This window comes from Myotis lucifugus, unplaced genomic scaffold, assembly GCF_000147115.1.
Source record: "Myotis lucifugus unplaced genomic scaffold, Myoluc2.0 scaffold_41, whole genome shotgun sequence".
NCBI classification, from domain to species: Eukaryota; Metazoa; Chordata; class Mammalia; order Chiroptera; family Vespertilionidae; genus Myotis; species Myotis lucifugus.
Window position 1 is genome coordinate 1,962,243 of NW_005871089.1, and position 27,981 is coordinate 1,990,223.

The following is a 27,981-nucleotide window of genomic DNA, read 5'->3' on the forward strand; positions in this document are numbered from 1 at the left end:
TCCATCATCTTAACTTTTGTTTCCCTGAGTGGTCAGAGTTTTATCTTCTCTAAACACCAGGTCAGTGACTGCCGGAGCAGCCCTGGCAGCATCCAGTGTTCTGAACGTCCCAGAAGACAGACGCACTCAACCTAAACCGTTTGCTCATAGCCTCTTTGAACTTAGCTTGGCAGGTGATCATAATGGAACAGAGAGGGTTTTAGAAACATGGGGCTCTCTTTCCAGTTTCAGGCTGTAGATTCCTTTTGGTCCAGCTCACCAGATCATGTGACTCCTCTGTGAATGTAGGTTTCTGCCTTCAGCTGGCTACTGGTTTTTAATTTCATCAGCTCCCTTTGCTTCCCATCCAGATGTGCAGGGCTGTCCTGACTTCTTGCTTATTGGAACCCAGAGCCTTTTCATCTCCATTAATAGGTCCAGAGAGGCAGGCAGCCTTCATTGACCCATTGCTTAGAAATGTTGAGCAATTAAGCTATAGTCTCTCATATTGTTATTTCAATAAACCTGCACAGAGTACCTCTGGGTCAGACCCACTGCCAGTCTCAGGGATTATGCACTCAGGATAAGAAAATGGCAAGCCTTGCCCTGAAGGACTAGAAGACTTGTGAGGGGGCCAGGCCTCTTACTCAACAATGTTACCATCTGCACATGAGGCTGCTGATGGCCTTTGTTGATCTAAAATATTTCTGGGAGTTTATGACTTTTTAGTTATTGTTAGTGACATTTCAGAAGAATAATTTGTCCTTAAAGGATTTCTGTTCCCTCAGTCTTTGGGGCTTACAGCCTATTTCGGAGGGAGTGTTTTGTGTCTGGTCATAAAGTCTGCACATTGAAATATCAGGTGCACTGACTTGGCTCCTCTAGTGAAGCTGCCTGTACAGCAGATTCAGCTTCTGGGAGTTTCAATGGCAGATTCCTGCATTTGCTTCTCAGGATCCTCCCACATCCACAGTTACACTTCTTAAGGTTCCATGGAAAACGGGTTAGTGTTTGCCATATATTGAAAGCCTATGCAAAAGGCAAACAAAAATTTTTATGGTGGCACAAAGGAATAATAAATGACAAATGAATCTGCCTCCGCTCCATGCCTGTGGGTCTGTTTCCCAGAGGAAATCATTGCCCAACATTTTATTTGTATCAGTTCAGAAATATGTCCTACATACATACATATGTATGCAGTTCCATACATTGTATATTTTTTCTCTTTTTTTCTTTTTAAACACAAATGGAAGCATGTCTGTTCTGTGTAGCCTTCAGTGACTTGTTCTTTTTAATTTACCTGTATTTTGGAAACCATTCTGTATCAGGTACACACCTGCCTCATTCTCTTAAACAGACGTGCAGTGCTCCACTGTGTACTCTTATAGTTACTGTGATTTAACTCGTTCATTGTGACTAGGAGTCTGTGATGTTCACCTTCTCATTCCCTCTGGCCTATCTTCAGTGCTAAGACTGGCCACGTAAATTTGCTTCAAAACATTGGCTGGGTAAGAGTTTAGTTTTAATGTTAGTGCAAAGTGCAAATGTGGCATAAAGGATCCATTTAAAGCAGATGGAGATTATTCATTAGCTATCACAAGATTCAGTAGTGCTTAGATTTAATCAACAGCTTCTAGTGCAGGGACTTCATCCATGTTGATTCTGTCAGCTATCTTCAGTAATAAATAATCTCCCAATGTCTGTTTACCTAAAAACTCAACTCAGGTACATAGCTGCAAGAAATGCCACTTTTTTAATACTGTGAACCCAGAGTCTCAAGCTGAAGCACCGCAAGGAGATTTCTCACTTGAACAGGGGCAGTTGACTCACCGCCTTGTCCCAGGCCGGCAGGCTCAGACTGCTGGGCTTCCTCGAAGGCTGTTTCCCGAGGCTGCTGCTCTGTGGGATGTTATGGCCCATATGTGGTTCATGTTAGCACAGCTGAGCGGCTAGGCCTCTCACAGAGACTTGACTGAGCTCTAAGAGAAAACAAAAGGGGGATAAACATGTAGAATATAAGAAATACAAACAGCCTGGCTTCCGGAGGTCAGGGTTCTCACTCTGCCTGTCCAGCTCTGTATTGGAAACTAAGGAAAGAAGTGTGACGCCATCTTCTAGCTTCAAGAAGCTGAAAGACAGCCTTGCCTGGGTGGCTTTACAGCTCTGATAGGCATGCGTGGAGTACCATCCACCTCTTAATTTTTTCCTGGAACTTGTTAGAAATGCACATTTTCAGACCCCACACCAGATCTGAATCAAACTTTGCAAGTGGGGTTGAACGACCATTTGAACAATTTCAACAAGATTCCCGGGTAACTTTGATGGTTGCTTAAGTTTGAGAATGACTGAGATAGAGAACATAGGAAGAATTAGAAAGAGAATAGTTTTGGTGGGGAAAGATGATGAATTTGGGCTTGAATGTGTTGAAATTAAGATGTCTGTGGGGAAGAGATTTCAAGGTTGTGGCAGATTCCAAGAAGCTACACTGACATTCTCCCAGGACCAAGCTGAAATTACAACTAAAATAAAGAAAAAGCATCCTGGGTAATCAATTGGAGTCTAGCTGGAGAAAACCCTTATAACCAAGGATAGAAACTAAAAACCACATAGAGATGGGTAGGAAGGGCAGAGGTGCGAGAAGGCTGGCTGGGCTCCCACAGACAGCAGCTGAAGGCCTGGAGGGATATCCCAGCTGTGGGAGGTTCCCACTGAGAACTCTGGGGTCTAAACTCCTAGCTGGGCTCCCCAGCCCAGTGAACCAGAACTAAGAAAGGTGCCCATATAACATCTGGCTGTGAAAAGCAGCAGGGTTATTGTCTGCCAGGGAGAGATGGCTGGAAATGCAGGCACCCTCTTAAAGGGCCAACACACAAAATTTCATGTGCAGCCACTCACCTTGGGTTCTGACAGATGGAGGGCAGAGGGGGCTAGAGCTGTGTGAGGAGAATCCAGGGTAGGGTGCTCAGGGGTAGAGCTTGGAAGGCAGACACCCTGGTCTCTTGTGCTGAGTCATTGCCTCATACTGCAGAGGCCATCTTTCTCAGGAAAACTATTACCATCCAGGCAGCTCTTACCTGGGGTGGGAGGAAGGGGGGAGGGGGGCGGGAAGCAATTGCCCCACCCTGTTGAAAAACATCCTGGATAATCTTACCCCACCCTGGAGAGTCTACACCTTGCTGTGGTTGATAGCCTGAGGCTAATCAAGATTTAATAATAGTCAAACTGCAGGCAGAGGCTGATCTCTGGAGGCTTTGAGTCTGCCTGATCTTCTTCTGGGCCTGGGGCTAGGAAAAGCAGACTCTGGTGCACATCTAGGTCCTTTACAAAGGCATCTAGCCCCAGCAGAGGGAGCCACAAGCTGTGGATTGCTGATAGCTCCAAATGGTACTCAGGGCCAGTGAAAAACAGCATCTGACATGGTCCTGCACCAGAGACTGGCAGATCTACCTAATACATAGACACAAAACCAAACAGGCAGCCCAAATGAGGAGACAAAAATCAAGCCCCAAATGGAAGAACAAGAGAATTCTCCAGAAGAAGAGCTAAGTGAAATGGAGATAAGAAGCTTATCAGATATAGAGTAAAGAATAATAATTACAAGGATGCTCAACAGCATGAGAACAGATAAAGCACTAATAAAGAACACATTGAAAGGAATACACAGTAGATTAGGTGAGGCAGTGAATTAGAAGACAGGGTAGGAAAAATCACTGAATCAGAGAACAAAAAAGGAAAAAAAAACAATTAAAAGAGAGGAGGACAGTTTAAGGGAGCTGTGGGGCAACATGAAACATTATAATATTCACCTTATAGGAGTACCAGAAGATTAAGAAAGTGATCAAGGGATAGAGAACCTCTTTGAAGACATAATGACGGAAAAATTCCCTAACCTGGTTAAGGAAAAAGACACACAATTCAGGAGATACAGAGAGTCCCAAGCAAAAAGAACCCAAACAGGCCCATCCCCAGAGTCATCATAATTAAAATGCCAAAAATTAAAGACACACAAAGAATCGTAAAGACAGCAAGAGAAAACCAATTTGTTACCTACAAAGGAGCTCCCATAAGGCTGTCAGTTGATTTTTCATTAGAAACTCTACAAGCCAGAAGAGAATGACATGAAGTATTCAAGGTAATGAAAAGCAAGGATCTGAAACAAAGACTACTCTACCCAGCAAGGCTATCATTCAAAATAGATGGTGAAATAAAGATTTCCCAGACAAAAAAAAAGGCTAACGGAGTTTAACACCACAAAACCAGCACTGCAAGAAATGGTAAAGTAACTGCTGTAATAATAAGAAATAAATATATATATATATATATATATATATATATATATATATATATATAGAGAGAGAGAGAGAGAGAGAGAGAGAGAGAGAGAAATCTAGGCATAAATAATTAAAATGGCAGTAAGTACCTGTCTATATATATATATATAATCTCTATATATAAAAGGCTAATATGCTAAGTGTCAGACCAGTTGCTATGACATGCACTGACCACTAGGGGGCAGATGCTCAACACAGGAGCTGCCGTGACACTCACTGGGCATTTACAGAGAAACAGCACCACGGACCTGGTGCCCAAAAAGCAACACTCAGTTTCCCCCAAGTAGGACACAGGCCCCGCCATCACCCCAAATCTAAAGCCCACCAAATTGCAGCCAACACTGCTGAGACTCCATGGCACAAAATGTGGCCCACAGCCCAGCCCAGCCCAGAAACAGTGCCTGTGGGTGCCGGGTAATGATGTCACATAGCAACACCCGCTTCTTCTCCTAGTGACTAGCCTCCTTGGAGTTTCTTCAGCCAGGAACACGACTTGCTTTATAGCCAAATGGGAACATTTTACACTTTAACCAAATGTCTGTGAAGCGTTTTCCTGTGCCTCATCTCATTTGATCCTCACAGAAGTCCTGGAGTAGGTAGATAGGAGACTTGATGGAATCCTATTTTCATTAGCTGGAAAAGAGAGATTTAGAAAGCTTAGAAACTTGACCCAACTGAAAAGAAGTAAAAAATGGTGGACCTTGAAAATGACTTCAGGTTTTCTCACTGTGCAGAATATAGTCAAACACTGCTGTATTTAAATATTTTACCCTTTGTTCTCCCTGTGTGATCTACAATAATAATCTGCTTGGTGTTGATATTTACTGCTACGTTGCTGAAAATCACCTGAAAGAGAAGTTGGGGTGCTTCACTGGGCTGGAAAAAGTTTAGCTAAATCAGAAAGCAGGTCTAATTAAGCAAGTTTATATACATAAAGTTCTCGCTGGTGCCAGTTGCACGTGTGTGTTTCCATCTGTCGTTGATTGTGAATTTAGTTGACACTTCCATTATAGAGAAAGGGCGAAAAGCGATATTAAAATATTTCTTCTAATTAATTTCCTTTCACTGTGCATGAATTTGTGCACCGGGCCACTAGTCAATAATAACCTTAAATGTAAATGGGTTAAGTGTTCCAATAAAAAGACATAGGATAGCTGAATGTATACGAAAACATGACCCAAATATATGCTGTCTACAAGAGACCCAACCACACAGGATAAGAGTGAATGGATCAAAAAATATTTTCCATGTAAATGGAAATGAAAACAAAGCTAGGGTGCTCAGCTGGCAAGGCTTAGTGGTTGAGCATCGACCTATGAACTAGGAGGTCATGGTTCTATTCCTGGTCTGGGCATATGCCTGGGTTGTGGACTTGATCCCCACTGTGGGGTGTGCAGGAGGCAGCCAATCACTGATTCGCTCTCATCATTGATGTTTCTAGCTCTTCCTTCCTCTCTGAAATCAATAAAAATATATTCTTAAAATCTGGTGTAGCAATACTCATATATGACAAAATAGACTACAAAATGAAGGCCATAATAAGAGATAATAAAGGTCACTACATAATACTAAAGGGATTGACTCAACAAGAGGATATAACCCCAATAAACATGTATGAACCCAATATAGAAGTATATAAATATATAAAAAAATACTTCTAGAGGACTTCAAGGGAGAGATTCACAGCAATACAGTCATAGTAGGGGACTTTAACACCCCACTGACCTCACTGGATGGATCTTCCAGACAAAAAATCAACAAGGAAACAGTGATTCAAAATGACACACTGGATCAGATGGATTTACTTGATATTTACAGAACATTTCACCCAAAAGTTACAGAATATACATTCTTCTCCAGTGCACATGGGTCATTCTCAAAGAGATAACACATTTTAGGACACAAAACAAGTATAAGTTCAAGAAGACTGAAATCATATCAAGCATCTTCTCAGATCACAATGGCATGAAATTAGAAATCAAACACAGTAAAAACACTAAACATTCAAACACAGGGAGGCTAAATAGCACGTTATTAAACAATGAGTGGTTTACCCATGGGTCAAGAAATAAAACAAAAACTTCCATGGGTCAAGAAAGAAATCAAAAACAACAACCCAAGTCTATGGGACACAGCAAAAGCAGTCATGAGAGGGAAGTTTATAGCACTACAGGTTTATCTCAAAACACAAGAAAAATTATTAATAAATTAACCCTACAACTTAAATTGTTAGTTGAAAAGCCCAGAGTAAGTAGAAAGGAAGGAAATAATAATGATCAGAGCAGAAATAAGTGACATAGAGGCAAAAAAAAAACACAATACAAAAGATTAATGAAATTAAGAGCTGGTTCTTTGGAAAGATAAACAAGATTGATGAACCTTTAGTCAGACTCTTCAAGAAACAATGAGAGAGGACCCAAATAAATCAAATCAGAAATTAAAGTGGTGAAGTAACAGCTGACACTATAGAAATACAAAGGATTGTAAGAAAATATGGTGAATACTATATGCCAACAAGCTGGTCAATGTAAATGAAATGGACATATTCCTAGAAAAATACACTGTTACAAAACTGAATCAAGAAGAATCAGAAAACCTGAATAGACCAATAAGAATTGATGAAATTGAAGCAGTAATAATAATTAAAAAAAACCCCAACTCCCAGCAAACAAAAGCCCTTGTCTGGATGGTTTCACAGAGGAGTTTTACTAAACATTCAAAGAAGAACTAACACCTATTCTCCTCAAACTATTCCAAAATCCAAGAGGAAGGAACATTTTCAAGTTCCTTCTATAAGGTCAGAATTATCCTAATTCCAAAAACAGATAAAGACACTACAAACAAAGAGAATTACAGGGCAATATCCCTAATGAACATAGATGCTAAAATCCTCAGCAAAGTATTAGCAAATTAGATCCAGCAATATATTAAAAAGATCATACACCATGACTAAGTGGGATTTATTCTAGAGATGCAGGCTGGTATAATATTCAAAAATCAGTAAACATATATCATATAAACAAATTGAAATAGAAAAATCACGTGAACATATCAATAGATGCAGAAAAAGCATCCAACACAATCCAACACCCATTTTTAACAAAAACTCTAATAAAGGGCCATATATGACAAACCTATAGCCAACATCATACTCAATGGGCAATAATAAGAAACCTATAGCCAACATCATACTCAATGGGCAAAAAATAAAACCATTTCCTGTAAGAACAGGAACAAGACAGGGAGGTCTGCTCTCACCACTCTTATTCAACACTAGGGGCCCAGTGCACGAATTTGTGCACCTTGAAAGGAACTGTGGGCCGCAAGGCTGTGGTGGGCACAAGGGCGAGTTTCAGCCCATCCTCCACGTCCCCTGCCCAGCCTCTCCCACTGCAGCCCCCAGTCCCCTGTCTGCTGGCAGCCCTGCTCCCGCTGACGCCGCTCCCATGCACTGATGGCACTGGCCCTGCTCACACCTGCTGACAGCATGGAGTGATTGGGGCTGGCGCTGTCAGCGGGTGCAAGTGGGGCTGGCACCGGCAGCAGGTGTGAGCACCAGGCAGGACCACAGCACGCGGGAGCAAAGAATTTTCAGTAACCACAAGAGGCTTGCCCCAATGACAGCGACCCGTGCCCTGCCTTGGTCTGGTGCCCCTGCTCACCTGCTCCACCATCCCACCACAGCCGACACACGCCATGTTCCGCACGTGCCCCCTGGTGGTCAGCGCATGTCATAGCCACTGGTTGTTGGGTTGTTCCTCCGGTCTATTCTCATATCAGGGTTTTATAGATAGATAGTACTGGAAGTCTTAGCCAGAGTGATCAGACAAGAAGAAGAGATAAAAGGCATCCAAATTGGAAAGAAAGAAGTAAAGCTGTCATTATTCACAAATGACATGATATTGTACATAGAAAATCCTAAAGACTCCACCAAAAAACTAGATTTAATAAATGAATTTGGCAATTTAGCAGGATACAAAATTAACACTCAGAAATCGATGGCACATTTATGCAGCAATAATGAATTCTCAGAAAGAGAAACCAATAAAACAATCCCATTTACCATTGCAACAAAAAAATTAAGATACTTAGCAATAAACTTAACCAAGGAGATAAAAGACGTGTACTCAGAAAACTACAGGATGTTTAAAAGAGAAGAAGATATAAACAGTGGAAGAATATACCGTTTTCATATGTTGGTAGAGATAACATCATTAAAATGTCCATACTGTCCAAAGTAACCTATAGATTCAATACAATCCATATTAAAATACCAAAAGCATATTTCACAAATCTGAAACAAATCCACCAAAAATTTGTATGGAACCAAAAATGACCCCCGAATCACTGTAGCCATCTTGAGAAAGAAGTACAAAGTTGGAGGGATCATAATACCAGATACCAAGTTAAATTACAAAGCTACTCTAATAAAAACATCCTGGTACTGGCACAAGAACAGGCATATAGATCAATGGAACAGAACAGAGAACCCAGAAATTGATCCAAGCCATTACACTCAATTAATATTTGACAAAGGAGGCAAGAGCATATGGAGTAGAGACAGTCTCTTCAAAAATGGTCTGGGGAAATTGGACAGATACCTCCAAAAAAAAAAAAAGACAAAAGAAATATACCACCAACTTGCACCATACACAAGAAAAAACTCAAAATGGATAAGAGTCTTAAATGTAAGCTGTGAAACCATAAAAATCCTAGAAGAAACCATAGGCAGCAAAATCTCAGACATCTATTAGAGCAATATGTTTGCAGATACATCTAGGGCAAAGGAAACTAAGGAGAAAATAAACAAATGGAACTACATCAAAATCAAAAGCTGCACAGCAAAAGAAACCAACAACAAAATGAAAAGGGAGTACACTGTATGGGAGAACATATTTGCCAATGCTATATCTGATAAGGGGTTAATTTTCAAAATATATTAAGAGCTTCTACAGCTTAACAAAAGGAAGACAAATAATCTATTAAAAATGGGCAAAGGACTTAGACACGTCTCCAAAGTGGACATACAGATGGCCAAGAGACATATGAAAAAATGCTTAAAGTCACTAATCATTTGAGAGATGCAAATCAAAATAACAATGAGGTACCATCTCACACCTGTCAGAATGGCTACCATCAACAAATCAACAAATGACAAGTGCTGACGAGGATATGGAGAAAAGGGAACCCTAGTACACTGCTGGTGGGAATGCAGACTAGTGTAGCCATTATGGAAAACAGTATGGAGTTTCCTGAAAAAATTAAATATGGATCTGCCATTTGACTCAGTGATCCTACTTCTAGGAATATATCCTAAGAAACCTGAAACACCAATCAGAGAGAATATCTTCATCCCTACGTTCATGACATCACAATTTACAATAGCTCAGATCTGGAAACAGCCCAAGTGCCCATCAGTAGATGAGTGGATAAAAAAGCTGTGGGACATTTACACCATGGAATACTATGCAGCTGTAAAAGAGGAGGATCTCTTACCCTTTGAGACAGCATGCAGGGTCCTGGATAGTATTATGCTAAGTTAAATAAGCCAGTCAGAGAAAGACAAGTATCATATGATCTCACTCATCTGTGGGCTCTAAAAAACAAAATAAACTGGTGAACAAAATAGATTCAGATACATAGAAGCATAGAACAGATGTGGAATCCCAGAGGGAAGGAGGCAGTGGGTGTTTGGATGGGAAGAGATTAACCAAAGTACTTGTGTGCACATATGCATAACTCATGCACACAGACAATAGGGTGGTGAAGGCCTGGGGCAAGGGGCAGGTGTGGGTTAGAAAGGGTCAATGGTGAAGAAAAAGGGATGTCTGTAATACTTTCAACAATAAAGATTTTTTAAAAAATATGTGTGTGAGGTCTAGGTGAGACTGTCAACTTGTGGACCCAGGACCCACAGCATCAGCATCACCTGGAAGCTTGTTAGAAATGCAGAATCAGAGGCTCCCCAGACCTCCTGAATCAGAAGCTATGGTTTGACTAGATCCCCATGTGATTTGCTTGCACATCACAGGTGAGAAGCAGGCCCGAATCTAGAGGTTAGTCGGGTCTATGTGGTTGACTTTGAGGACAGGTTGTTGTCATTTGTGGGTGATGGTTATAGATGACACATTTTCAGGGTCCCTACGTAGTTAGGAGACTGGATGTGGTGTCCTTGTATGAATCATCACAGTGACTGTTTAGCATTAGCATCACAAAGCTGCACAACATCACACATAACGAGCCCTGAATGGCAGCCAGCCTGTTGTGAGCAAAATATTTTGTGTGTTTATTACCCTTTCCAAAATGCTATTTGCAGCCATTATCTCAAGAAACAATTTCCCCAAACACCCATGGTAGTTCACTGGAAGAACTGGGCCTGGTACCTGGTGTCAGAACCCTTACTGTTATGTTCTTGTCACTGAGCCATGCTGTGGGGATGGGGACGCTGCATTGACTTACGTTGTCAGGGCTGGAAATGTGAACAAGCAGAAAAAACATCACAGCAGATGCTGAGTAGATGTTCATAGAAGATGCTCAATGAAGGTTTGTTAAAGGTTGTTGAAACAAATGATGGAAAACATATGATAAAAACTGCTTTCAGATTTAAAAGATTCATTCTCAATTTGATCTTTCTGACACCTTTCTTAGTCGATAGGATGAAAATTATTCATCTTCTCATTTAAAAAATAACAGCTTTATTGAGATAAATTAACATAAAATTCACCATTTAAAGTATATAACTCAGGCTTTTTGTATATTCACAAGGTTGTACAACCATCATCACTATCTAATTACAGAACATTTTCATCACCCCAAAAAGAAATCCTATATCCTTTAGCATCACTTCTTAGTCTCTCCTCTCCCAGCCCCTGGCAACCACTAATCTACTGTTTTTGTCTCTATGGATTTGCCTGTTCTGGACAATTCATATAAATGGAATCATATAATGCATGCCTTTTTTTGACTAGCTCCTTTCACTTAGAATGTGTTCAAGGATCATCTATATTATAGAAAATATCAATATTTCAACCCTTTTGTGGCTATTAATAATCCAATTCTACGTATATACTATATGTTGTTTATCCATTCTCAGTTGTTAGGTATTTGAGTTAAGATTTTGTGTGGATATATGTTTTAATTTATCTGGTTATATATCCAAGATTGTAATTGTTGGGTCATATGGTAACTCTACATTTCATTTTTCGAGGAACTTCCAGATAGTTTTCCAAAGGACTGCACCATTTTACACACCAGAAATGCATGATGGTTCCAGTGTTTCTACATCCTCTCCAGTACTTGTTGTTATCTGTCCTTTTACTCTAGCCATCCTAGTGGCTATGCTCTCATTTTATAGGTAAGAAACCTGAGGGTTCATTATTTGCCAGAGTTTGTAGAGCTATTAAGTGGCCAACCCAGATCTTTTTTAAAAGCAAATACTTGTATCATCCATGTTCTTGCTAGTCGTGCTTTAAATCCGTTGCTTTTACTAAGTTATTTACTCTTTACAACAACCTTTAGGGAAGATGGCCTTGTCATCTTTATTTACAAATGCATACAGGGCCAGGACTGGGCCCAGGGTAAGGTCCTTAGGTCCCAAACTTAAGAAATCACTCTCAGGTTCAAACAGCACTCGCCTGACCCTATGCGCTTCACTGGCCTCATCCTGCTCTTGGCCCTGTTTGAAGAAACTGAGGCATCAGAAGACTGAGTAACTTTTCCAAAGGTTCAGTAATTAGTAAGTTAGCAGAATTGGGATATAAACCCAGGAACCCTGGCTTCAGGGTCCAAATCAATAACTACTATACTACACCATCATATATATCTTTGATCTACAAACTAGGCTTTTTCTGTTTCTTTCTTATGGCTTCACTTTCTGAAATTAGCCAGAGCTGTGACAAGTGGGGAAAATTCTGGTGATGGGTTATCGGGAGACCATGCAGAAGTACTCAACAGCCCCCAGCATCTCCGCATGAACCCCTGGGTTAGCCCTCCACATGGAGGGTTAACTGGCCACACAGTTCACCTTGGCCACACCTGTGCTCATTATCCCAACTCTGCATAGATCTCCCTGGTTCATGTCGGCTGCTCTGTCAGTGGCCAGATGTACTTTGTGTTGTTGGGGAAGAGGCCATTCTGAATGGTCAGGATGATTAGCTCTGACCAGCTGTAGGGAAAACACATGTCCTCCTGGCCAAGTGGGGATGAACATGCTGCCGAGTCAAGTATTCAGAAATCACATCTCTCATAATCACACCCTGATTGGCTGCTCGTTTTCATTAGTCTGGTTCTCAGAATTAGCTGGTCATGTTTTTACAAATGATCATCTTTCTGATGGTGTTACTATTTGTGGGTTTGAATGGTTCTCCTGCTTAGGCAGAGCCTCCCACAAGGCAGTGTGAAAAGAAAAATATACATTTGCACATGTACACGTTACCCTCAGGAGTGATGGGCAGCCTTTGAAAAGATGCTTGTACAAGTCCTCAGCCAACAGCAGTTACTGTGGCTGCTCTGCTCCCAGGACAGAGGTCCAGTCAGTCTTGCTTCAGCAGCTCTCACTAGGTGAGCTGCCGCAGTGCAGTCTGGCCTAGGTCTTTTGACATATGTCACAAACTCAGAGGGTTTTTGTAAAACTTTATACTTATAGTTATTCATTAAACATGATAAATTTTGCTGTTGAATTTTCACCTTTTGGTTTGGAATTTCAATTCCATCCTATGACTTTGTTTCTCAAAGCGGTGGGTCTGTGGACCAGCAGCACCAGCAGCACCTGGGAGCTTGTTGGAGATGGAGAACCTCAGGCCCTGCCACAGACCTCCTGAACCAGACCCTGTCTCTTAACAAAACCCCTTGGTGCTTCCTGGGCACATCCATGTTTGAGAAGCTCTGCTCCATTTCTGACACCTTCAGTTGCCTTCAGCTGGGTGTTTCCACCCAGTATTTACTTCGAGGCTAGAATTTTTGGTAGGCTTTCAGATCTTTAAAAAAAGACACACGCACACAGAGATAAATTCTTTCCTTTGTCTTTGCATGATGTCATTCATTTTACCTGGCCTGCCACAAGAAAGAAAAAGGCAAATTACATTCAAGTTATACATATTTTTAAGACTAACTTCTTAACTGCATCTCTTAAAGCAGCATGCTGGATCTCCCATCCTTAACAGAATCCCAAGTGTTGCCAAGATTAATTGAGAAATGCCTAAAGGCAAAATAAGCACTGTAGCATAGTTTAATTCAAAACCGTATCAGCTAAGAATGCAGGTGCAATTAGTGATGAAGATGTTAATAACTGGTTGTGGTCTGTTAAATTTTATATTCAGTGGTTACTAGTATGTACAGTGAAGATATTTCCTCATGAGGACAGAAATTAATGTTTCACCCTGATTGCTACTTAATGTGCTTATTTTAATGGAGCCATCTTGTAGAAACCCTTGGGCACATTTCCAATTTTATGTAAAAGTAGAATTATTATGGAAGCATATGACTTTAGAGTTGGAACGACCTTCGCAGTAATTTAATCCAGTTCAGTCATTTTACAAATAAGTAAGAGTTATATGACTTACTTAATTAAGTCATTCCACAGAATATTGGAACCTGCGCTTCCCAAGTCTCAGACTAGTGGCTGAAACTTTTCCAGATCCCTCCAGTCAAAAGTTCTTTCTCTTGCTCTGGCCGGTGTGGCTCAGTTGGTTGAGTGTAGTCCCATGTACCAAAAGGCCGCCAGTTTGATTCCTGGTCAGAGCACATGCCCAAGTTACAGGTCAGTCTCTGACATATTGGAGGCAACTGATAGATGTTTCTCTCTCTCTCTCTCTCTCTCTCTCTCTCTCTCTCATAAAAACAACAACAACATATTAACAGGAAAAAGTGCTTCCTCTTGCCTCACAGTTCTGAGTGCACCATTTTTGCAATGCCTCCAAAACCTTTATCTTGCTCTGCATCATGTTCTACTTGCTTTTAGTTGTAAGGTTGAGGTCTTGGGAACTATGCTTGATTCATTCTTGTATTTCATTACCATTCCTATATTATGCAAACAGCTCCTTTATAGTCACTTTCCATGCATTGTTGTGCTGGACCTGGTTTTCCTCTCCTCACTGGAGCTGATTGTGTCTTCACAATGGCAGCTTGAAGTTGGCCAGGCTGGGAGTATTTACACGATGGAAGTGAAAAAATTCTACAGATCAGAGCTTTTATGCCCTGGAATGCCAGTTGTCAAACATTTCCCAGCACACTACTTTTTACATGACTTTCATAAGGTCTTACAAGGCAGCAGGTCTCAATAAATCCATACCGATGTGTAGATGACCATTGTTCAGCATGGGTTGCCTCAAGAGTGATGTGTAGCCAGTTGCTCAACCTCCTCTGGTTTCTTAAGGGAGTAAGTCTGACACAGTGCAAGTCAGGCCTAGGACTACATTAGAATTTGGCTGTTTGGCTAAATACTACTTATCTAGAAATGCTATTTGAACATGAATGGTAATGGAAACAGGGTCTGAAATATCAGGCATAGTTGAGTGAGAAAAAACCCACAAACCACTATCAGAAAAAAATGGACAGGAAGTTACTATAGCTGAAATTACACTTATATCTTTATACTTCTCAAAAAACCTTCAGTGGCTCCTTACAACCTATAAAAATAGCCAAACTCCCTGACATAAGTCATGTACAGACCACAGCTCACCGTCCTAAACTCATTTTCAACTGCTTACATCACCCACCTTCATTCTGTCTTCCAGCCGCTGCAGAGCCTGTTCCAGCCCCCAGAACATTCCCTCCTCCTGGAATGCGCCCTCTGCCTCCCTGTCCCACCACGGGCTCTCTCCTAAACCTCTCTACCCAGTCCCTTTACCATGGACCAGAACTTCTGGGCGGACGTGACCATTCCCATGACTGTTCATCTCCTTTCTTGTGTCTCTGTAGGAGCAGGACCCGAGGTCCCATCGGCCCTGGCAAGTATGGCTATGGGAAGGCCCCATACATTTTACCACTGCAGACGGACTCCACACACTCACCGCAGAGGCTTCGGAGGCAGAGGTCCTCGTCCCGTCATTCCAGGTCCCAAGAGGCATCGGGTCCTAGCTATGGCTATAGCCCTCCACGTGGCCGGGCCCCCCACCATGGGCCTCTGTACCAGAGTGACAGTGGCCCTCATTCTGGACTGCAGGCCTCAGAGGCTTCCATCTACCAGCTGCCTTTGACCCATGACCAGGGCTTCCCTGTAGCTTCAAGTTCCTTGCACAGCCCAGAAACAAGCAGCAGCCATGGCATGGGGGCCCACAGCACAGCCCTGAGCTTCGCCCAGCCAGCCCGGTCTGCAGCAATCTCCTGCATTGGGGCCTATCGCCAATACAAGCTGTGCAACACCAACGTGAGTACATGCCTCTTCTGGGCCTGGGATGGCTGCTGGCTTACCTTCCTGTTGGGTGGCAGTGAAGATGTGGAAGGCAGCAAGACATGGTTTTCTAGGCCATGTTTTTGGAATTTTTTTTTGGAGGGAGGAGTGCAGAAAGGAGGAAAAAAGAAATAAAGGGAAAACATTGCTTTGGGAATAAGAGAAATCCATTAAGTAATTACCTATTTCATGGAGTAACTAAAACACCCTTATTTCTTAAGTTGGTGTTACTAGAAAGATAGGTGTGGCAGATCCTGATCCAAAGTATATAATCATCATAACTAGTAACCGCCACTTGTTTTCCACTGGAAATGGCAAATTCTTCCCTGGGCCCTCCTCACAGTGGCTCCTACGGACCATGGAAGTTGTGAACTTCGAGGTGCTCTGTCCCAACATAGCGCTTTTAGAAACCCAGTGAAAGGCGCCGAGACCAAAGGAGGAGGAAGTGGTGGTACCACACAAAGTCCTCCTTTTTTCACAACCAAGTTCCCCTGTGTGCTAGGCCATGGTTTTCAGTTTTAAACCTTCCTTCCCTCTCATTTCTCTCCATTTATTCTCCCCAAAATAACTTCTTGAATCACTTATTGACAACCTATTACTTCATATCAAACAACTTCCAAATTCTCAGTGGCTTTATGTCAACAATTTCTTTCTCAGGGATCTGTGGGTCAAGTGCAGTTTGGCTAATTTAGGGCAGCCAGTGGTGGCACCAAATAAGTGGGAGTTTAGGCATTTGACTAGCCTCGGTATCACTCAGTAAGTTTCCTTGGAGACCCCCTGCTCTTCTAGGCATACACACACTTTAGATACAGATCTTGAGAAAGTCTGATAGTGAGTAATTGAAGATTTCACAGCTAATGAATAGCAAAGGAAATTATAAATGGAAACTACATAATATGACCAAATGTGTTTAAAAAATATCAGTTTAAAAACTATATATAAAAGAGAAAGGAATGGAGAATGTGTAAAGGTTAAATTTCCAAGTTGCTATATTTTTTATTAATAATTTAATCTGCTTTAATACTCTGTTACTGGGTAACAGGACAGCTGTTATATATTAGCTTCAATTTCCTCATTAAAAATATATTTCCTGCCATGGAGTCCATAGAAATGACTTAATTTGTGATTTTAATAATTTCTTTGAATTCCTGGATTGCTTTTTAGCTTGTTCTTCAACTGACAGACTTCAGGAATTATTAATTTTTGTAAAGCAGTAATTTTTCGAAAGCCATTACTAATCAGTCAACCAGTAAGTCTTAATTGAGCATCATTGCTCGTCTTGTAACAAAGTTGTGAGGACCATAAATCAAAAAGAAATATTAGTGCCAGTGATTAGACATGGTCCCTGTTCATTCATTGCAATTCTTTTAAGATGAAATGAATTCATTTCCAGTGGAGAACTCATTCTCCCATTGACTAGTCTGTTTCTTAATTTTGAAGACCAAGTAAATCAAAGATAATGGAAAAGGGAGAGGGTATTTGGCATATATGTGGACCTGATATCTTCTAAGCATTTTTTCATCTAACCTACATTTCTTTAGACCGTGCACTTCTTGCCAGACCTATGCTTCCAAAAGCAGGGGGTCCAGCCCATGTATCAAACATGGTTTCTCTAGGTTCTGGGGTAACTCCACTACTGAGGAGATTGAATTGCAATGAATCTTCAAAAATTCTTGTGAATTCATTATATTTTGGAAATAGGCAAAACAATGTTTCAAACCCAGGACAAAGATGTAGTAGACATAATAATAAAATATTGGCAAAGGATCATTCAAGTTTAATTGCCTTCTCTGCTGTAACATTTTGCACAGTGTCCTCCCCAGTGCACCCTATCACCCCAAGCCACATCCTATTTACTCTTATTGAGTAAGCATTCCTTAGTGGTTCTATTACTGTATATCTTCTTTTTATAAGCCCATGGCTTCTTGTGACTTGGACCATACTTTATGAACACTTTCATTTTTAAAAATTATTTTTAAAATAATTTCTATTTTTCAATTACAGTTGACATACAATATTATATTAGTTTCAGGTGTAAACCCCAGTGATTAGACATTATATAATTTACTAAGTGATCATCCTGGTAAATCTCATACACATCAGACACCATACATAGTTATTAGAATATTATTGACTATATTTCTTATGCTATACTTTATATCCCCATGACTATTTTGTAACAACCAATTTGTACTTCTTAATACCTTCACCTTTTTACACCCATTCTTCCAACCCCTCTCCCATTTGGCAACCATCAAAATGTTCTCTGTATCTATGAGTCTGTTTCTGTTCTGCTTGTTCATTTTGTTTTTAGGTTCAATTATTAATAAACATGTATTTTTTTGCCATTTTATTGTTCATATTTTTTATCTTTTCTTTTTCTTTTCTTCTCCTTAAAGAAGACCCTTTAACATTTCGTTTAATATTGGCTTGGTGGTGATGAACTTCTTTATCTTTTTCTTGTCTGGGAAGGCCTTTATATGTCCTTTGATTATAAATGACAGCTTTATGGGGTAGAGTAATTGATCTTGGTTGTATGTCCTTGCTTTTCATCACTTTGGATATTTATTGCCACTCCTTTCTGGCCTGCAAAGTTTCTGTTGAGAAATCAGCTGACAGTCTTATGGGAGCTCCCTTGTGGGTAGCTGACTGTTTTTCTCTTGCTGCTTTTCAGATTCTCTCTTTGTCTTTAACCTTTTGCATTTTAATTATAATGTGTCTTGGTGTGGACCTCTTTGGGTTCATCTTGTTTGGTACTCTGCGCTTCCTGGACTTGTGTGTTTATTTCCTTCACCAGGTTAGGGAAGTTTTCTGTCATTATTTTTTCAAGTAGGTTTTCAATTTTTTGTTCTCTCCCTTCTCCTTCTGGTGCTCCCATGATGTGAATGTTGGTACCCTTGAAGTTGTCCCAGAGGCTCCTTACATCATTGTTTTGGGTTCCTTTTTCTTTTGCTGTTCTGATTTGGTGTTTTTTGCTTCTTCTATTCCAAATTGCTGATTTGATTCTCACCTTCATCTACTTTACTATTGATTCCCTGTAAATTATTCTTCATTTCAGTTAGTGTATCCTTCATTTCTGAGTGGTCTTTTAAATGTTTTCTTTGTACTTTATCATGCTGTTGTAGTTCTCATTACAGTTCCTTGAAGTACTCACTGAGTTACTTAAGCATAATTATAACCATTGTTTTAAACTTGTATCTCGTAGTTTGTTTGCCTCTATTTTATTTAGTTCTTTTTCTGGAGATTTCTCCTGCTCTTTCATTTGGGACATGTTTCTTTGTCTCTGCATTTTGGCTGCTCCCCTATGTTTGTTTCTATGTATTAGATAGAGCTGCTAATTCTCCCAGATTTGAAAGAGTGATCTTGTATAGTAGGTGTCCTGTAGGGCTCAGTCACACAGCTTCTCCAGTCACACAAGCTGGGTACTCAAGGTGTGCCCCTGTGTGGGCTATTTGCACTGTCCTATTGTAGTTGAGCCTTGATTGCTGTTGACGCCCCCGCTCCCCCCAGGCCATTCAGCTGCGAGGACTAGCTGCAACTGCAGTGTAGGAGCTGCTGTGCAGGAGTCAATCATATGTATCAGGACTTGCTTCAATGTGGCTTTGTTGCTCACCAAGTCTACCCTTTGAGTGTGCCACTCGTGGAAGTGGTAAGGTTGAAATCTGATGTGGTCTGAAGCTGTCCACCAGGTGCACTGGCTCTGGGGTATTCCAGAAGGTACAAGGTGAGCTACTGCCTGTGCCCTGGCTGGGGCCACTCAGCACAAGCTACAGAATGATCTGCAGATGGCTGCTTCTTGTGCTGTACTTGGAGGTACCCAGGAGAGGCTAAGTTGTGAACCAAGGCCTGCTGCTGCTAGTACTAGGCCTGAGGCCCTTAGCAGAAGGTATGGTGTATGAAGAGGCCAGCTGTTGCTTATTTGAGAGATTTTAAGGAAGTCCAAAGCATGAGACAAGAGAGGCCATTTGTATGAAAAAGCCACTGGAAACAGCTTGGGTGGGCCTGCAAGTTGTGTGGTGCCGGGGTCTCAGGGAATCACTAGAGCAAGACAAACAATGTGAGCCACGTTGATGAAGACTCAGTATGGTGCCCACATGCTGGCTCTGTGGTTGGGGGTTGGTCTAAGAAAAGGAACAATGGCCTCTGCCATCACTTTTGTCTGGCAGAAAGCTGTCCCCCAGCTCTCTCCCTGATGCCAGATAATTCATTTCCTTCACACATGTCCCTGGTACTTTTTAAGCTGCTACCCCAGTGCTGGAGCTCAGATCAAGTGAGTCTGAGTAAGTCCGTGTGTGGGCCCTTTAAGAGGAATGCCTGGGACTCCAGAAGTCCTCTGTTTCACTCAGCCACTGGTTTTCACAGCTAGAAGTTATAGGGACTCCTATTCATAGCAATGGAACTCTAGGCTTGGCAGCTTGGTGTGGCTGGGACCCGTTGCTCCTCAGGGGGACCTCCATAGCTAAGATATCCCTGCTGATCTTAAAATGCCACTTGTAGGTGTAGGACTAGCCCATTCTGCCTCTTTGCCCCTCTTACCAGTCTTGATGTGGCTTCTTCTTTATATCCCTAGTTGTAGGACTTCTGTTTAGCTAGATTTCAGGAGGTTCTAAATGATGGTTGTTCTGTAGTTTAGCTGTAATTTTGATGTGGTTGTGAGAGGATTTGAGTACTGTATTCACCTTCATGACCATCTTGATTGGAAGTTTTATACCCTATGAACACTTAAAAACTCTCTGTTAGGGGTCCCCAAAACCACACCTAGGTTTGATGCTTTGCCAGGAGGACTCACAGGACTCAGCATGTAGTCTACAGTCATATGCACAGCTATGATTTATTACAATGAAAGGATATAGAGAAAAATCTACAGAGAGAATAGCACATGGGGCCAAGTCTAGAGGAAATCAGGCACCAGCTTCCAAGAGTCCTGTCCCAGTGGAGTCTCACAGGACACACTGAATTCCCCAGCATTGAGTTGTGACAACATCTGTGGAGGGTTGTCTACCAGGGAAGCTCGTCAGAGACTCCCTGCCCAAAGTTTTTATTGGGGGCTGGTCATGAAGGCACTCTCTGCCTGCCACATTCAAAATTCCAGAGTCCAAAAGAAAAGCATATGTTTAGCATAAACTATGGTTTGGGCATAGTGAGTCACTCTTATCACTTAGGGAGTGGTGGAAACCCGTCTGACTTCCAAGTTTCCAGACGCCAGCCAAGGACCAACCTTGCAAGCAGGCCCTTCTTAAGGAGAGCAGGCTCAGTCCTGCTGTGTTCAGTCTTACTCGCACTCTCTCCATGTGGACCCCCGTGCTCTAGCATCTTAGCACCAATGACATATCCTCTCCCATGTCCAACATGAAGAGATGACAGGAATCCCCCAATTATGCAAATCTTCCTATTCAAAGAGGGAAGTGGCGAAAGGTCAATATTGTGAAAAATCATACTAATCTAACAGAGAAGCAGGCTATCCAGGTGAGGGGAGAGTTTTCTAGGAAGAGGGAGTGACAGGGACCTAGAGTCCCTTTATACTCCCATCATGGCCAAGGAACAAGAGTGAGTGTGGGGGAAACCTGTCAGTGACTCAGAAGTTTGCCCAGTGAGCGGTGTTCACCTGCAAGTGTGTCTTCAGCAGGGAAGGGCTAACACGCACATCCCTGCATTTCCTCAGCTGTGGCAAAAAATACCAAATACTCAAGGACTCGAGCAAATAGTTGTTTCTTCTTCACGGAAACTCTTGGCCAAAACTTGGGAACGAAAGAACTAGCGCGTTTAAAGGGGTGAAACTGGGGAATAAGAAAACCAAACTGCAGTTATTCTGGTGCCTGAGGGGATACAATTAAAAGTAAAATTCTGTTTCTGGCTTTTGTATTATTATTTGCTAAATCACAAGACAGGCGACAGAGACACTGCCGGGGGGGGGTGTCTCTTCCCGCCCTTTTTGGAGCACTTTTTTTCTCCTGGAGGAGGGGACTGCCGCTCCCAGCTCCTGCCATAAAGGGGAGGCTGTAAGTGCAAAGGCAGGGGTTTAGAGTGTAAATTTTTAAAATAATATAATATATATATTTTTATTAATTTTTTACAGAGAGGAAGGGGAGAGGGATAGAAAAGCCCAGAAACATCGATGAGAGAGAAAACATCGGTCAGCTGCCTCCTTCATATCCCCCCCCCGGGGGATGTGGCCCCCAACCAAAGGTTCAATCCCCTTGCCCGGAATCGAAACCCGGGGGCCCTCCAATCCGCAGGGCAATGCTTTTTTCCCCGAGGCCAAACCGCCAAGGGCTTGGCCCCACCGTGGGCAAACTTCCGGCCCCCGGGGCCGTATCCGGCCCGTTTGAAATGAATAAAACTAAAAAAAAAAAAAGACCGTACCCTTTTATGTAATGATGTTTACTTTGAATTTATATTAGTTCACACACTCCATCCATGCTTTTGTTCCGGCCCTCCGGTCCAGTTTAAGAACCCGTTGTGGCCCTCGAGTCAAAAAGTTTGCCCACCCCTGGGCTAGAGTGTAAATTTTTAAGGTGCTTTGTTGCCAAAGGAGTTTAGGCAGAGTACAATTAATGTTATGAGAGGAAATAAGCAGGTTGGAGACAAGCTCACGATAAGAGAAAGTTAGAGGTCCTGTCCATCCAATAACTGGCCCACAGTTATTGCTAAAAGCAGGAATGTGATGAGTTCTGGTATGGGTGTCTCTTCAGTAAATTTCCTTGGGGGGTGGGGTTGGTAGGGGAGGAGTGGGACTGGATTCTGACACTGGATTTATTCGTGTGGAGTTGTTTCTGCCTCGCAGTGTGTGAAATCAAGGGAAGATGCTGGACAAATCTCCAGTGTAGTTAAACATGCTCTGTTCAGGCAGATTCTAATTTTGCCCCATTTTTAGTCTGACACTGAATGGAAGAGAAGTTGACAACTTCCTGACTGCAGTTTTAAGAAGAAACTTAGCAGGTGGGCCAGGCAATAATTTAATGCAATTCTGTAAGGTGTAAAACTTGCCAGTTACTGTGGGCCAGTTATTGGATGGACAGGACCTTGAACTTTCTCTTATCGTGAGCTTGTCTCCAAACCTTCTTATTCGGGAAATCTGTGCTAGTGTCAGAGCTTTTCAGAACATTCTGCTTTCCATCTTCTACACTGCTTGGAATTTTCCACAGAAAGTTTTCCAGTTGACTTCTTCATATTCTGTCAGTGGCCTTGCATATACCTATGTGAACTATATATGAATATATAAATATTAAGTGTACTTATTAAATATTAAATATATAAATATTAAATGGAAATAGTCACAAATATTTCATATGTAAGAACTATGAACGTATGAATCACTCACAGTATATGAATTGTTCACAATTGTCACTTTTCATGATTATAAAATGTACAAATAGTAAGAAATGGAACAGTGGTTGTTGGCTGATGTGGCTCAGTTGGCTGGAGCATCATCCCATACACTAAAAGGTGGTGGGTTCCAATCCTGGTCAAGGCACATACCCAGGTTATGGGTCCCTGATTGGGGCATGAGCAGGAGGCAACTGATTGATGTCTCTCTCTCTCTCTCTCTCTCCCTCTCTCCTTCTCTCTCTCGCTCTCATTCTTGCTTTAAAATAAAAAATAATAATAACAGTGGTAGAGAGGTATATCCTAGTCCCTCTTCCAAGATACAATCACAGTTAGCTATATTTAATGCTTAGTTTTTTCTGGTCATTCTTTCCATAACTCTAAATAGCACACTAATACCTCTGCTTCTTGATATATCAACTTCAAATTTTCTCTGTCAACTCCTCTCTCTGTCAACTCCTCACTCACCCCTGTCCTCCCACTCTGCTGATCTCTGCTAGCCACATTTCAATTTTCAGTTATATTTTAAATTATATATAGTATACTGACAATTTTTATTTCCTTAATTTATCAACATGAGGAAGGATCAGTTAACTCCTTGTTTTGCAAGATTAGAAATTTAGTGTCCAAATAATTCATTAAATTTTTCTCATTGAATTACTACTTAGGGGTGTGCAAAAATAGGTTTATAGTTATGAATGACATTATTTTGAGTTAGTAAAGCTATTGTAATAATCATAACCTGTGTATCTTTTTCCATACGAACAACTGTAAACCTACTTTTACCCACCCAGTATTTTGGTTGATGTATTTTTCTCACCTTGACCTGTGAAATCCTTGCAGGAGACAGTTATGAGGGATTCTTCTCTGTATCCTTAATCCACAACACCTGGCCTATGGCAGGAGCACAGTCACTGTTTACCTGTGAAGGAATTTCACATCCTGCCCTAGCAGATAGCAGAGAGGAGGAAATCAATCTTACTCATGTGATCCCTGAAGTAGCCACTAGGAAATTTATGCTCCTTGGGAAAGTAGGAGTTTTGAATGTTTTAAAAAGTTTGCATCTTGCCATATACTTCCTGGTTAATTAGAAAAAAAGCTGTTCTCTTTTAGAACTTCTCACAGGCATAGAGATGTTAATATTCTAACGAGGGAGAAATAAGCAAGCACTCCTAGGATAGGCCTAGATTTTAGCATCCGTTGGGTCTGTGATGTATGCATTGAATGAGAGGGAAACACCTTTCTCTAGGACAGCAATTTTCAACATTTTTCATCTCATGGCACACAGACTAATTACTAAAATTTTGGGACACACCAAAAAAATAGAGTTTTTGCTGACCTGACAAAAAAATAGGTATAATCTCAAATAATTTACACCAGACATCTGTTGTTGTGTTGGTTGTTGTCATTTTTTTTATTTGACAATCTAAGGAAAAAGAGGTCAGTGCCCCTGACTAAAGAGTCAGGAATTGCATGTTTTAAAAATTATTGCAGCACACCAGTGTGCCTGCCACAGCACACCAGTTGAAAATTGCTGCTCTAGGAGAACATTATGAACTTGAATGGGGAAAAGAAGTGTTTGAAAACTAAGGAGACCTTAGTTTTTTAAAATCCAAAGCCTTGACCCAACTGTTTGTGTTTTTTTAAATTTTTATTTAATTTATTGGGGTAACATCAGTTAATAAAATTATATAGGTTTCAAATATATATACTAGAGGCCTGGTGCACAAATTCATGCACAGGTGGGGTCCCTCATCCTGGCCAGCCGGGTGGTCAGTGCACTCCCAGAGCCAACCTGCCCCCGGCCGGCCCCGATCGGCCCCAGGGCCGATGGTCTAATGCCTCCTTTATAAATCAGCAGCACCAGATATACACATCCCCTTTAAGAATATTTGCATGTATTTCAAAACATCTGCAGATGGTTCTGATGGTCTATCAATTGCATTTGGAATAAAATAAGACTCTGGCTGCACATTGTTTTTTTGTTTAAAAATGTTGCATTAAACTATACAACTGCCCAAACTCCTTCGCAGCTAGGTTTCTGAATATGAATTCGTTTCTGCGATTGGATGTGCTTGCACAATATTTTGAAGGCAGAAGTGGGGCAGAGGCATCTTCCCGCCATTTGGGCTGTTTGTTGCTGGTGACCATGTTTGCAGAGATGTGGAGGTTTTCTGCAGCAGAATCCAAGCTGTGCACAGGCAGTTGTGGCTGAGGCAGTGCCCAGTGACCTGTTTTGTGGGAGCTGGAGGGCACTTGCGGGGGCAGCAGTTTCCTGATCCCTGGGTCACAGCTGTGCCAGTGTGTCCTAGAATTCAGTTGTGGCTGAGGGGGCAGCCCCTCCCGCTGGCCAGGGAGTCTTTCCTGGGGACCCAGCCTAATACCCACTCCTCGAGCTTTCCGATGATTTCCCAAGCACCAATTCCCTGTGCTAAATTCTTTCCTGCCTAAATAGCAAAGATCTAAAAACATTTTGGATCCTCTACTTCAAACGAAAACAATGCTGCACAGACTCAGGTATGAGAAGTGGGTGAGGTGTTGTGGAAGGCTCCCTTTTTGAGTCTCCACTTCCTCTTCTGTAGAAGGGAGACCAAAGATTATCTGTTCATAGTTACTGAAGACCATGGCAGCTGTGTTCCCGAAGATGGCCACAACATTTCCCATCCCTCCTGTGGCCTTGCCACTTTCCGCCACGTCCTCTCTCTTGAAGCAGGGTTGACCTCTGACGCGCTGGTAGCCAGTACACTGGTCGCCCGCAGAATTCCAAGTCCAAGGCCTAAAAGGCACTGGTCTGCAGCCCTGCCCACTCCACCAGGGTTTCCAGCTCCAGCCCCGCCCACCCCGCATAAGTTCTGAGATCCTGTTGGCCAATGAGAGCGCACCGTGGATTCCAGCCCCGCCCACGTCGCTCAGGGTCCGGCTGGCCCAGGGCCTCACCCTCCCAGCTTGCTTCCCCTTTGGTCTGCTATGTAACCCCAGCTCCTCACAGAGCACCATGCCCCGCCTGCTGGTGCTGCTGGGCCCACGTGGGCAGGGTAAGCACCCAGGTTGGGCCTCGCGCCTCCTGGCTCCTGGGCGCCCTGCCACCCCTATTCCCGCCACTGCTCCTACCAGGGCCAAACGCCGGGCTGCTATGCACAGGCCGCGGGGACTGTGGTGGCCACCAGGTAAGCCTCCCCACCCCATCTCCCACTCAGGTGCCCTGATCCCAGGTCAGGTGCAGCTGCCCAAGACCAAGCACCTCCAAGGTCCCCAGACCTCAAATTTCTGCCAGCCAAGGCGGTTGGCCAGCCACCCCGCTCCCAATCAGGGTGGGGTGGGCCCATCAGGGGCTGGGCAGGTGGGGGGGTGGGGAGAGGCCGCAGGCGGTTGCGGGGGGCTGATTGGGGCCCAGATCAGACCGGTTGGCTGCTGCAGTGCGCGTCCTATATGTTTAAATTGTTGATAGTATTACAGATGTCTCCCATTTTATTCTCCTTCACCCAGCCCCTACCCACCCGCTCAGTGTCCATGAGTTATGCATATAAGTTGGTTTATCTCTCCTCGTCCCCCTACCCTCACATCCAGGTACCAGGTGTACCGGTTAATAATGCAGATTTTGTAATCAAAGAAAACACGATAATTTCAAGAGAAAATATCAAAAGTGCTTTATTCAAAGTAATGTCCATCGCTAGCTACACATTTCCCCCATCTTTCAGGTAATTTGTGGATACCATCCCAATGGAACTTTTCTTGTTTTAAGAGACCCAATTTCCCACTTCTTCGTACATTTGAAGTGCTGCTCAGAAAGTGCATGTGCTATTGATCAGAACAAGTGGTAATTTGAAGGAGCAAGGTCTGGTGAATATAACGGGTGGGTTAATACTTCCCAGGCAAGATCTTTTAACGTGTCTTTAACTGGTTTTGAAGTGTGTGATGGTGTGTTATCGTGAAGCAAAATTACTTTGCCGTGTCTTCTGGCACATTCTGGTTGTTTCACGATCAAAACTTGGTTCAAATTGATTATTTGTTGTTGGTAGCGACCAGTACTAACGGTTTCACCTGGTTTTAGAAGCTCATAATACACCACACCTTCCTGATCCCACCAAATGCAGAGCATTGTCTTCTTTCCGAAGCTATTTGGCCTTGCAGTCGATGTTGATGCTTGACCTGGATCAACCCATCATTTTGTGCATTTGGGTTTCTCAAAATAAATCCACTTTTCATTGCCAGTCACAATTCGATGCAAAAAAGACTTTCTTTCATGCAGTTGAAGCAACATTTTACTGATGACTTTTCGGTTTTCCATTTGTCTTTCGTTCAGTTGATGTGACACCTGCTTTCCTTCCTTTAAAATCTTCCCATTGCTTGTAAATGATTGGAACTTGTTTAATCTTTCTGCAAGTTGTTTTTGAGTTTGACACACATCTTCATCCAATAATGCTTGTAATTTTTGGTCTTCAAATTTTTTCGGTTGACCTGGACGTTCTTTGTCTTTCACATCAAAATCATCACTTTTAAAGCATTTAAACCAGCGTTCACAAGCATCTTGAGATGGTGCATGTTCACCATAAGCTTCCCGAATTATATGATAACTTTCAGCAGCACTTTTCTTCAAAATAAAGTAATGAATTACAACTTCCCGCAAATGCTCTTTTTTTGGCACGAAATTTGACATTTTTAAGCGTAAAAATATCTATAATGTTAACACCTTCAGAAAATTTGACATATGAAGTTTTGAAGCTTGCTGTCAATACAACAAAATAGCATACATATCAAATCGCATATATATCAACATATGTGTAACTCCATCTATTGAAAAAAAATCCACATTATTAACCAGTACACTTGGTATGTCAGTCTATTCCATGCCTCCATGCTTCAGGTCTTATTTTGTTGGTCAATTCATTTTGTTCGATTCCACAAATAAGTGAGATCATGTGGTATTTGTCTTTCTAAGACTGGCTTATTTCACTT

General features: G+C 42.1%; 1 protein-coding gene across 1 annotated transcript in view; it reads left to right on the forward strand.

Moving 5' to 3' along the window:
- THSD4 (thrombospondin type 1 domain containing 4) overlaps positions 1 to 27,981 on the forward strand; it is a 558,652-nt gene that overhangs the window by 75,632 nt on the left and 455,039 nt on the right. The window contains exon 5 of the mRNA XM_023753088.1: positions 15,228 to 15,675. Coding sequence (XP_023608856.1) covers positions 15,228 to 15,675 — 448 coding nt within the window. The remainder of the gene's footprint in view (positions 1 to 15,227; positions 15,676 to 27,981) is intronic.